Here is a 12,619-nt window from a genome sequence, read left to right as displayed (position 1 = left end):
GCTTTTAACCAACAAAAGTAACCAACTGCTTTTCCGTCAACTGTTACAGGTAATCTTAGCGTCGATCCCATTGCCGGTCACGACAGCTTGGGACAGCTGATCCATAGCATTAACTTTAACCACCAACCTCCAGTACAAAACCTTCCGCTCAGCACCAATATGCTGTTGAAGCATAACATGATGAGTAGCATGACGGCACAATCCCATCAGCAGCCGCAGCAACAACAACAACAGCAGCAGCATCAATCGCAACAGCCACCTGTACCGAAACCGAACATAGAAAACGATCCAATCCAGTCGCTGCTAATGCAACTGTCGATGCATAAACAACAACAGCAACAGCAACCGTCGTCTGTGCCGCCGGCGAAGGCTCCAGTGGAACTGATGTCGCCATGGTTACAGACGCAATCGATGCCACCGCAGCAGTCAAGTTTGCGCCCACTAAGCAGTGGATGGGGCGACCTGCCACCGACGAGTGCTTCCTCGTTTGGCTCGTTAATCACCCCACAATCCCAGCCACAGTCTCATTTGGGTGGCGGTCATCCTATGGGCAATGCAAATGTTGGCAACGAACCACAGGCCCCCTCGGTTGTTTCTCTGTTCAAGCACCACCAGCAGGCTGAAAAACAAAACCAGGAGAAACTAGTCTCAGAGTCTCAACAACAAAAACAACAGCAACATCCAACACAGCATCAGCAGCAGCAACAACAGCCGCAACAACAGCTGCATCACCAACAACAGTTACAGCAACAAACACAGCATCATCATCATCAGCAACAGTTACAGCAGCAACAACAACAACAACAAATTCAGCAGCATCAACAAGCTAATCATCAATCGAATCAACCATTCGAGCGAACTCCGCAAAAGCAACCGATAGAAAACATGGTTACTCAACAGCAATACACTTCGAAACCCGTTAAAGAGGATAGAAAAGAGCAGGAGCATTTTCTTCAGCAACAACAACAACAACAACAACAGCAGCAGCAACAGCAGGCCCAACAGCAACTTCACCAAGTTCAACATTTCCAACAGTCGGTAAAACCGGAAAAACACAACAAGTCAAACAACAAAATGGTGAACAATGTGGATGTTGAAGAGCAGTTAGCTGCTGCGGCAAGCAAGACTGCCCCACCGAAGGGGAACAAAAAGCAGCATACAAATCAACAACAGCAGCAGCAGCATAAACAACATCACCTGGATGATGAGCAGGGGGAATTCATCAATCTCAAAAAAGAGATGGAAGAGAAGAAACGCCAGAAGGAACTGAAGAAGCAGCAACAGGAAGAGGTCAAACGGAAGCAACTCGAGGATAAAAAGAAACAAGAGGAGTTAGAAGCTCAGAAAAAGGCAAAGCTCTTAGAAAATCAGCGTCGTGAAGCGCTGAAAATTCAGGAACAGCAGCCGCAACAGCAACAGCAAACTCCATCGCAGCGCCCGGTTACCAAGGTTGCTCCCTGGTCTGCGTCTAATGTCGAGACTGTCAACAGTGGACCAAGCCTGGCTGAAATCCAAAAGGCAGAACGCGAACGCCGTGTTGCTCTAGCGCGCCAGGAGCAATCACTCCGGGAGCAACAACAACAGCAAGAAATGGTAGAACTTCAGTCCCAGATCGACAGTAAGCTTAAGTGGAACGCCCAAAATCTGATTCCACAGAATATTAAGTCTCTGGCAGAGATTCAGGCCGAGGAAGCCGCAGCTGCGGAGCGTGCTCGCGAAAAGAATGCCGCTGCTATCACTGCGGCTGCCATTGCAGCTTCCTCTTCGAAGCCTTCGAAGAAAGATGATTTGCTTGGTACGGTCGTCTGGCAGAGTCACGGTAATGTTCTGACTTGGAATACAGCCAAGCTATGGGGAAACTCGGGTGACGAACAGAATAATGTTAGTTCCGGAGGTTTCTGGGAGGAACCAAATCCTTCCGCCAAGAACGGCCGTCAAAAGCAAAATCATCAGCAGTTGGCTCACCATCAACAACAACAACAACAACAGCAGCAGGCGCAAAACCAGAAGCAAATGTTGAGTAAGAGTAAGACAATGGGAAGCATCTCGACTGCATCGTCTTCGAATGCTGTAGCGGCCGCTAAACAGCAACAGCAGAAAACCCAACAGCAACATCCACAGCAAGGTCGGAATGCCATGACCAGCAAGGGTCCTAATGCCGGGAAGAACGCTTCCGGTTCCGCAGGTGCCGGAAACGAACGAAAAGAACGTATGCCTATTTCCGACCAGACCGGTGAATTCACCGGCTGGTGCACTCGTGCTTTGACTTCGCTAAACAGCAACGTTGATAGTGAGTAGCTTAGTAACAGATGCCTAGTTGTGATGATTTTTATGTCCGATTGTGCTAACGGTGCAAATCTGTTCTGTCATTCTAGTTCCGACATTCGTTGGTTTTCTGCAGGACATTGAATCACCGTTCGAAGTGAAGGACTACATTCGGCTGTATCTTGGTGAGTAACGATTTAAAACAAATTTTTTTAGACTTTGTCTCAAAATGTCACATTGCATACTTTGTTCTTCTGAAATTGTTCTAGACTGTCTTTTGAAACAGGCTAAACTTTATAGCATTTTTTTCTTTTGAATAGTTATTGTCAAAAAATGACAAAGCTAGTGATATTCACAAAATCAGTCGAATTTTCGAATTAAAATACTGAAAAAACTGGCTTTAAGAATTTAAAATCGATTCACAAAAAAAACATTTTTGATTTTAATACTATGTTCAAACTATAAGATAAAACAAGTTATAACTCTGATTTCATGTTTTAAGCGAAATAACATGTTCGCCCATCGCGTCGTTTCATATTCAACAACGTCACATTAAAACATTTTTTCCTCAAATAACTTGTTATAATCATCAGTCAAGCACAACCCTCTCAGCACTTTCCGTCATTTTTGACTATGTCAATTGACAAGCTTGCGTCGAACCCGTTTTCAATCAAAGTAGCCATGTAATCATCATAGAAGAAATCTTTCAAATCTGTTTTTTAAATTAAATGGAGGACAATTGAAGGAAATGTAGTCATCTCTTAGGGCGTTGAAGGAAGTGGGTTTCATCATTGTGTTTGAAAATCTGAGAACAGAACTCCAATAACAACATTGATATATTGACATCACAAATATTTTTTTGAAGCTCGTTAAATAAAGGGCTCGGTTCCGTAAGAAAAAAATCATATTATTGAATTAAATCGATTGTAGTCGACGAATCGTCGTGTTATAATGTGTGCCTAGGGCTAAATCATTGTTTCGATGAGGCTTTCAACTTCGATGCGAATAAATTCTGAGTGACAGTAGAATTATACTGAACATTGAAAACTAGCAATGCAATCTTCCAAAGTTTAGTTTTCACATCAAAATGCAATAATTGGGATGAAAAAAAAACATTTTTTGCTTACTACATCCAACATCAACGATAACATCCTCCATAGCTAGAAGAAGCAACTGTTTTTTTTATTTCTTATTATCCGAATGTTGCTAATGTAAGTTTTTCTTTTTCGCATCATGGATGGAACAGTATCAATCAATTTTCGGATAGTGTGAACATAGTATAATAAATATATGTTCCCAGATATCCAACCGAAATCACATCTGTTTAGGTTCATTTGTTTTTTTTTTTTTCAATTTACCAAAGACCAAATAATTCATTTGAATAAGTTAAATCCGAATGAACGACATCGAGTTCGAAAAGCTTGAATTACCTCGTTCATACACCACCAATGCTAAGATTGAGAAACCCTGATCCCTTCTGTATAAGTTTAAGTTTCTGAAAATTGATTGAGTCATCTCCGAGAGAATCAGTGAATTTTTACACACTGAGGAGAATATTGAACTATTTTGAAAAATTATGTATGCGATTCAAACGAACTGAACCGAATAGTATATCTCGGTTCTAAAATCGAGTGTCATAGCCATTGCAAAGCCTTTCTAAAGGGTGTTTTTTATGGGTCATCTTCCGATAGAGATAACTTTCATTCTGTTGATCCAACTGTTATAGTCAATGTTCTGATTTTTTTGTTCGGTAATTCATCATGGACACCTAAAGAAAAATTGTGAAACTAGAGAGTAATAGTTCAGCTCGTGAAACACACAGAAAATTGCGTAATATTTTTGGCGTTCATGGACTGAACTACCAATGACGGTCGAATGATGTTTAAATTTTGCGCGGGCTACACTTTATTGGACTTCAAACTATCGTTCAGTGCTAAAACTGTGCGTAAACTGATGTGAATGAGAGTGTTTCGGAACACCCGAATTTGTCTATTCTACGGCGTGCACCTCTGTTCGAACAATTTTACGAAAAGACTGATCTACATACAAGATCCAGTTGGTTCCGGAATTGAAGCCTTTAGATCATGGTAGGCGTCGAACAGATCTGCTTTTTTATCGCAAAATTGTGTTCACTGACAAGGAGTCTGCATAAATGATCGCAGTAGGCTTGCGCGTCGGACGTGAAAAATTTTCATTCCCGTCAAATTGTTTCGAATATTATTTTTTTTTTAATAGAAAGTTCAATAATTGTGGTTTTTGTGATTGTGATTCTATGCTAAGTAGAAATTTATTTTTCGTGAGGAGATGTGTGATTCGAGTTACCTATGTAATATTCATATGGACTGGCTCAAGAAGTTTGTTCATCGTCACCGATCTTCTGTGTGTTAAATTGGTGATTACATGGCACTAGTGATCATAGATATTGGACTCCTGATTTGACAGGAATGGTGTAGTCAGTGAACATGTTCTAATTTTCTTTTTTTCTGCACTTTATTATGAAAACAAACCTCTCATTGTTTGTTTCATCTTATACTATGGTCGTATCGCTAGCTTAAAGCGAATCAATAGACCTCATATCTACACAAATCCCCAACTCCGCTACACCTACGGAAGGAAATGATGAGTTGTCGTTCTTCCGGAAAGTTGGTAAACCATCATTTCTTCTCCTCCAATGGTGGCTATCATGATGTTGAGATGTTCAATCATCGTCATAACACAACGTAAAATTGTTACATTCTTCAACTATAAAGCAATAATAAAAGCACTGAACACTAAGAAAATATCAACAATGAAAATATCAGCTATGAAGCAGATTAATAGTATCGTTCCTTTTCATTTTGTTCCTTTTGCAGGAGAAACGAAAGAATGCTCCGAGTTCGCTAAGCAGTTCCTGGAGAGACGCTCCAAGTACAAGAATTTGATGCGCCAGAAGAATGCACACATTGACGACATGTGCAAACCGGCTCCGGCCATCAATCCGTCGTCCAATGATTTCCAGGAAATTAAGGTGAGAACAAAAAAATTCCATTCTATCAGATACCCTTTAACGGATAGTTCATCCGCAGGGCAAAGGTAAGAAAGTGAAGAAAAACAAAATGACCAAGCTCGATAATCGAATTCTGGGCTTTTCGGTGACCGCTGCCCCGGACCGCCTGAATGTGGGTGATCGCGACTACGGCGATAATGCTTAAGTCGTACCCTGTCAGAACTTTTTCCCCTCCTACCACACAAACACATACACAAAGAAGAAAGAGAAGAAAAACACACATTTAGCAATAAGTCAGAGAGATATTTTTTTTCGTTAGTCGTTGTTTCGATAGTAGTAATACTGCAAAGTAATTCCATTAGCCAGCAGAGTTAGTTTTGGCATCCGGACATCCCAAATAGCTCCTATACAACAACAAAAAATAGCGGAAAGCCTTACTTAGAGTACCGACATGTTATTTCGATGTTTGTTTGGAAATTTTAAAGCCTATTTATCATTTTGAACTGTAGGAGATAATCCGATGTTTTGTGTTTCCTATGTTAGATTTCACTGTCATTGAGTGAGAATTTCATTTTTGCGTTTTCTGATTAGAATTTGTTTATTTTGCAAATACCTATAGGATTCAAACTACACGCAAATATCTTGAACCGACTATGAACTGGTTTTCTGGTACGCGACTCGCAGACGCTGCAAGACGGGGAGGCACTCGTGTTTTGTAGTATAGACCCGCCGAGGTGGTTCACCATTAATCATACGCTTGTGAAAATTATGTATAAAGAAACAAATAATTTATTTTTGCAATGTTAGTCGGTAACGGGTTTTCGGATGTCGAAAAGAAATCGGATAATTCGCCAAATAATAGTTACTTTTTTTTTGTTGGAAAATAATTCAATCAATAATAGAGTCTTAATATTTTATGTTACAAAATTCGGTCCTTTTATTGAAGCGTTCTCATTGCATTCGTAAAACTGTACGATTTTATGTGATTTGAGTCTATACCCACCTTAAATTTCCAATCTGACTTTTCTTTCATGTTCAAGCAATCAAATTTTTACTGTACCGAGAAGTCATCTTCAGTCAACTTGGTACTCAGCTAATCGTAACCAGTTAATGTTGAGACACAAACATTTTACGTCACCAAAATCTTGGTTAGCCTTTGACAGTTTCCTAGTAATATTCGCTCAAACTCAAGCAAAGTGTATAGTTTTATTCTTTAAATTTGACCTAGGATTCACGAAAAGATTGGCAATATGTGTAATCAAAATTTAAAATTTTTTGGCGGTTCCACCGAAAATTAAGACTTTTCCGAAATTTAATTTCCGTATGTTCTTATTTGGCTCAAATTTTGCATAAACATTATTTACGGTCAACTTGCTATCTTCACGCTGGCCTTACGTTTGATAGAAGTTAAATCAATTAACATAAACAATCGAGTATATGTATTATACAAACACGGACCTACGGGATAGTGTAGATTTTCTGGCAGCTGCCGGAATGCCCTTGTCCTAGCTGGGTTATGCCAAATGGCCTTATGGCAAAAGGCCTTTCTGCCGAACGACTCTATGCCAAATGACCTCTTTGTCAGCTGATTGTATGCCTAATGATCATCGATCGTCAAAACGAGGTAAAAATTGATGCATCTTGCATTTTTTTAAATAAGACCTAAACATAAATTTGCTTATGAAAGGTATTGGGGTATTGTACCAATAGTCATCTTATTAGTAGGGTCGCCATGTTTTTTTCATTTGCGGATTACTCGACCTTCAATCAACGAATGCACCTATTTTCACCTTACCCTTAGAGTCCATGGATCGAGCATAAACAAAACAGATATCACTCTAATTTATGGTTTGAGTATATGAGATAACTACTAAGACGGAAATGAGTGGAGATACCGTTACGTTACTCCTACTTTGAATGCACAACCTTAAACTTAAACTTTATTTCCGACATTTTGCACATTATTATTCTGATAGAAAAACAAAGTCTCCAGGACTTGTATGACCAGCGAACTACTAGTTTTATTTAATTGATTTTACTACACTTTATGTACCGCTTCCGTATTCGATTTTTTAATTTTTTTTTTGCTTCGTTGTAGCTAATTTTATTTCATTATGAATTTTTTGTTTGAGATATTGAAATATTTTTTGAAGTTTATGCAAGTAAGAAAAATTTTGGGCAATTCTATCCTAAAGTTTTTTTTCAGAATAACTACAATAAAAATTCTGGGTTTGTTCAATAAAATGTGGACAAATAACAACTTTGCTTTTGCTTATCAATACTTCTTTTTATAACACAAACAAAGCAGGGATTTATTTGTTCTAGTCGAAATTTTTCTCCACTCTGAGCGCGAAACGATTTGTTCACTCGTTGAGAGTCACATGGGAAAAGAAAATCAGAGACTGACCTTATTTTGTTCTTAGGACACATCATCATCTTTTTTTGGAAAGTCTTCCCAAAACAATCAGAAGGAAACAAAAAGGAACTGCCACTGCATCCATACTTGACATTTGATCATAACGAATGAAGTTGAATCAAAGCAACCAATGAGCTTTGTCTCGTTACACACTTACCAACCGCTACCTAATGTTAGGTCGAAACATACCCAAAATCAACTACAGTGCAAACGATGATCTCAATGTTTAGCTAAATGATGGTTTAGCCAAAGTGTTATGGAAACTTTGGCAATGCTCGCTTTCTATTTTTTTACAATCAAGTCAAGGTTTGAGTAGATAACGGTTCAGTTACTAAACACTATGAACTCAGAAGGAGTAATCGGCTATTTACCCAAAATTTGAGCGGAAGCCTAATTTTGGGTAGCTCATAGAAAAGCTCGACAAAGAGCGATTTCTCTTCAAAAAAAGTAAACTCGATTTTCAGTGTACAACTTTGCCTCGTAGTCATCTGTTAAAATATTTTTCAAAAATGTATTCCTTCTGTTGATGCTACCCTATTTGGAATAATACCGTTTGTCATAACGCTGATTGACATAATGCCATTAATGTCGACTTCCATTGATTACACTCGCTCGGTGGCAGTATTTTGCACTGAAATTTGATCAAATGAACGGTTTTATGAAACTTGCAGTGTTATTTGTTCATTTCTGTTGATATTTTTGCTCGAAAAAGTAAACGGGTTCAGATCACTCCACGAGTGGATTTAATAAAAAATGGTACTGGCATGATTATTATTTAGCCTAATGGTCATTTGGCATAGTGATCATTTGGAATAAAATTTTCTTTAGTGTTTGATGCTGTAATGGTCGTTTGGATATTTAGTATTTATTTAATATTTACCAGTGACACTCCTAGCTTTACATAAACCGAGCAAACGGGTGGCTTAGAATTTCTCTTGCAAAAGGCTGCCGCTCCCGATTTAATCACTGATCTTGTTACCTTGTCGTCGTAATGAAATCAAAATTTCGGCTTCGCCACAACGGAGTTTCGAGCTTAACTGAAGGATAGTTCCTAGCTTTGAGTAGACCGGACAAACGGGCGGAATACAGGTTTGCTGCTACCGACGGCAAAGAAATAAGTTTTTGAAATCCATGTAAAAGCCGATAAAAAGAGTTCAGAATTAGCGATGTTTTGAGCTAGGGCTTCCCCTTGTTCAGAGCATCGAAATCTCGAGAGGCTCAAATTCTCAATTCAAAAATTGAAATTAAACAATATTGTCAGCGAGTATAAAACATAAAGTTAACCAAAATTGATAGGTAATGTGTGAGATTTTCCATGTTTGCTTCCAAGAATTTTGCAGAGCTACCGCGGCACACAAAAATAGTTTTCCGAAGTTTGCAGTAAGTAACAAGAAATTATAAGGTAGTTCACAATTAATCATCAGTGTTCATTTGCCTGGTATATGCTTCCGGGTAACATTCGTCGTCGGAAGCACTTGAAGACGCTGTAGGAAGTACGTTTGTCTATGTTTCCTCGTATTGTTCGGTTTGCGTAAAGCTAGTTTCTATGATTCAGTCAAATCCCATCGTGTAGCAGCGAAGTCGGACAGCAAAAATCTACCCGGTTGATTCAACGAAGCAAATTTTAATACTGCATGGAATGAAAGGTCCTTGGCCTCTCACAGAAAAGACGTAAATAGTTTCGAACCGTGTACATTTTTGTTGGCCCAATACAAAATTTCATGACAATCTATCCACTAGTGTTTGAATAACCGCCCTTATTCGGAATAACGACGTATTGGTTTTTCGATCAAATATGGCTCGGTCGAATCCTAGCTACCTTTGATTTTGCTAACGTTATTAGGAATACGAATTAAATACGATCAAAAAAACGATACGTCGTTATTCAGAATAAGGGCGAACAGCTGATCGTGTCAGACGAGTTCTAGTTTTCAACAAGCTATAGAAAAAGACGCACCAGCGCATTCATGCATTAAAGCAACGGTGAAATTAAATAATTTACGGTATGGATTGGTCTATCATCCCCCGTATTCTCCAGACCTAGGGCGACTATTTTCTATTTCCAATCCTGAAACAGTTTTTCCAGGGAAAAAATGCTAAGGTCATTGCAGAAACGGAAGCCTATTTTAAAGGCCTTGACAAATCTTTTTTTTTTTCAAAGGGCATCAAAATGTTGGAGGGCCGATGGGTCAAGTGTGTCAAGTGATCGAGATGAAAATTATACTGAAGAATTAAAAATCGGCTTTTTCTTTATTAGGTCCGAGACTTCTCATTCCATGTAGTATACGTTTGTGATTTTGCAAAAGTCAAACAGGTTTTCGACGAAACTATCTATTCGGTGAAATGACCCGTTTACAACTGTTTTCTTAAGTTCTCAGCAATTCCTTGTTATTTATAGCAATTTCGTATAAGTTCTTACAGTTTAGAAAACTTGATTTTCTTGTGATTTGATTTTATTATATTACTGAAACAATTTCTGCCAAACGATTTCGTGTATTTGCTAGGAATTCGTTGAGTATTTTTAATTTTGACTACTTTTTTGTAGTTTTCCTAAAAAAATAATAAGATCGATGTTTTGTAGCACATCTGATTTTTGTTCTTTTGAACCACACAAATTAGCAGTTCTGCCGAAAAACAAAAAAAAAAACAAATCTTCCATAATATCTCCAACAGCTAATAGTCAAATTAGTAGCTCCTAAAAATAGTACTAGAAGTGCGTGACTTTTTTTTATTTGAACGTATTACCAGCATATACTGAATATTCCAGTAAACTTGTAATAATCAATAATATTTAAACAGAAATCAAACACAAAAGCATAATACGTTTTTTTTAGATTACGGAGCAATTTATAACAGGTGTTGTTGAAAAAATGCAAAAGCAGTATTTTCCGTAAAAAAACATCATTTTATCTGTTACATAGTACTTGAATAACTTGGTATTTCTTTTTTTCTGAATTCTCATCCGATGATGGCAGGGAAAACTGCATTTGCGATTTTCGCACATTGCCCGCCTTCCTGAGGTTGATGTAAATTGCCTCGTTAAGATCAAAACAAAGTAGCCGGTGAAAAATTTTCTTGGACAAAATTTGAATAAATCAAATGGCGTTCTCATTGAAAAAAAAACGCAGGTGGCGTCGATTGCTCTGCGAGCAGAAATGGCAATGAGAAACACCGTTTGTTCGAAAGTGCAGAATCAAAGTAAACCACGCCACCAGAGTTTTTAAAACGGAAAATGTCAAAAGAGAAAAGCTTTTTGTTAGCGCTTTTATTTTCAGAGTATAAAAATGGTTAGGATAGAAGTGTCAAATTTATGTTTTTTCGTTTGTTTGTTTTTGGTATATCAGCTAGAAAAAAAGTATAGTCAAAAACCAATCCTGCAACAAATAAATAAAATAGGAGGAATACTAACACTAATTAAGGGCTGCCAACCGATTAGATAATCAAAAAAATATATATATATATACATAAATATTTAAACTAAATGCATTCTAAGCCAATGAGATAACAAAACGCAAATCAAACGCAATTGCAAATGTGTGTTTTTCGAAACGTCGTACGGTCGGACGAACAAAATAAAAAAAGAACTTGTTGTGGGGGAGGAGGCGGAGGCAACACGAACCCATTTTTAAGTTGACGAATAAACAACGTTAAAAACAAAATCGACAACTGTTAATTGTAAACTATTATTACATCTATAGCCACTACTAGTAGGGATAGGAGAAGCAAACGCGCAGGAAGCAACCAACAACTAGCCATTTTTGAATAAGCCAGGAACCGAGAGCAGACTAAAATAGTAATCGCAGCAGAGCCTTATAAAGGTCGGAAGGTTTGATCACCGTCGACAAGCGGTGCAGGAATGAGGTTGAATAGAAAAGCTAGCCAAGCCAGCAAAACCAAAAGAGTAACGAAATGAAACAAAGCAAAATAGAGCTTCCAACGATTTGCGAAACATCTTGTGAGCGTAGAGCAGCAGGTGGGGAAAAATTGAAAGCAAAAAGAAAAGAGAGACAAAAAAAAACAAAGTTGAAACTATTACTACCATTATCTATTGTTTTTTTTTCATTCAAGTTATAAGCTGGGGTTCGGAGGCAGTTTAATCATGATCGAGCAGAAAACTATTATAAAATAGAGCAAAATACAAAAGTGAAGACGAATAACAAAAAAAAACTACATATAAAACGAATTTTGATGATGATGATGATGATGATGCTGATTGATCGTTTTACTATATTTGTTTACTATTATCCTTATTATACACCAACCATTTTTTCTTTCTATTGAACAATGGACTTAACCCGGATGGAACGTTTGAGTTCGGCATAAAAAATGCGTGAAAAAACGCACTGTCTGAAGACGGGGGTTTCTTTTCCCAAAAACAATGAGAGAGAGAGAGAAACAATGTAATTAGAAAACGACAGAAGGGAAAAGAAAAAAAAATGATAATTTACACAATTTCGTATATAAAGAAGGAATAAAAATTAGAAGTTATATATCCTTGAAAATTAAAACGATGCTGTTTGTTTGGTAAATCTGAATGTAGAAACGAAAGAACTTCCAACTTTGACTGTTTTTGTTTGCGCGGTTGAGATTGCGTATGTCCAATTGCCAAACCGGAACCTGCTTCACGGAACAATCTCTCGAAAAGTTGCTTTGTTCGCCAATCAAGGGACCAACAATACGCTGGGCGTACAATTTGTCGATTGTCAAAACGGTCCACTTTACTGCTCCAATTGAACATCGGTCGCTTGTTCGGTAGTAATTGGTTTGGTCAATTTAAGTGCTTTTGTTTGCGTGTGAAACCAAATCTTTACCGACCGGAAGCGAACTGCGCACATGGGAAATAAGTGGAAGAACGTTCGTTACAAGGCGGTGCAAGTTAAACTATCTTCGCGGGACGATGACTAACAAAAAGTTTCGGTAAGAATGAAAATTGTTTTATTATATCTATTGTA

At 38.0% G+C, this 12,619-nt stretch overlaps 1 protein-coding gene across 2 annotated transcripts in view; it reads left to right on the top strand.

Annotated features, from left to right (window-relative positions):
* Window positions 1-12,175, top strand: part of LOC131429856 (GIGYF family protein Gyf) — a 43,915-nt gene extending 31,740 nt beyond the window's left edge. For both annotated transcript variants that reach the window (XM_058594271.1, XM_058594280.1), the window contains exons 5-8: window positions 50-2,290; window positions 2,376-2,450; window positions 5,118-5,272; window positions 5,331-12,175. In XM_058594271.1, the coding sequence (XP_058450254.1) occupies window positions 50-2,290; window positions 2,376-2,450; window positions 5,118-5,272; window positions 5,331-5,456 (2,597 nt within the window). In that variant the 3' untranslated portion in view covers window positions 5,457-12,175. The remainder of the gene's footprint in view (window positions 1-49; window positions 2,291-2,375; window positions 2,451-5,117; window positions 5,273-5,330) is intronic.
* The last annotated feature ends 444 nt before the right edge of the window (window positions 12,176-12,619 follow it).

The sequence above is a fragment of the Malaya genurostris genome, chromosome 1 (genome assembly GCF_030247185.1).
Source record: "Malaya genurostris strain Urasoe2022 chromosome 1, Malgen_1.1, whole genome shotgun sequence".
Classification (NCBI taxonomy): Eukaryota; Metazoa; Arthropoda; class Insecta; order Diptera; family Culicidae; genus Malaya; species Malaya genurostris.
This window is presented reverse-complemented; position numbering and strand designations above follow the sequence as displayed.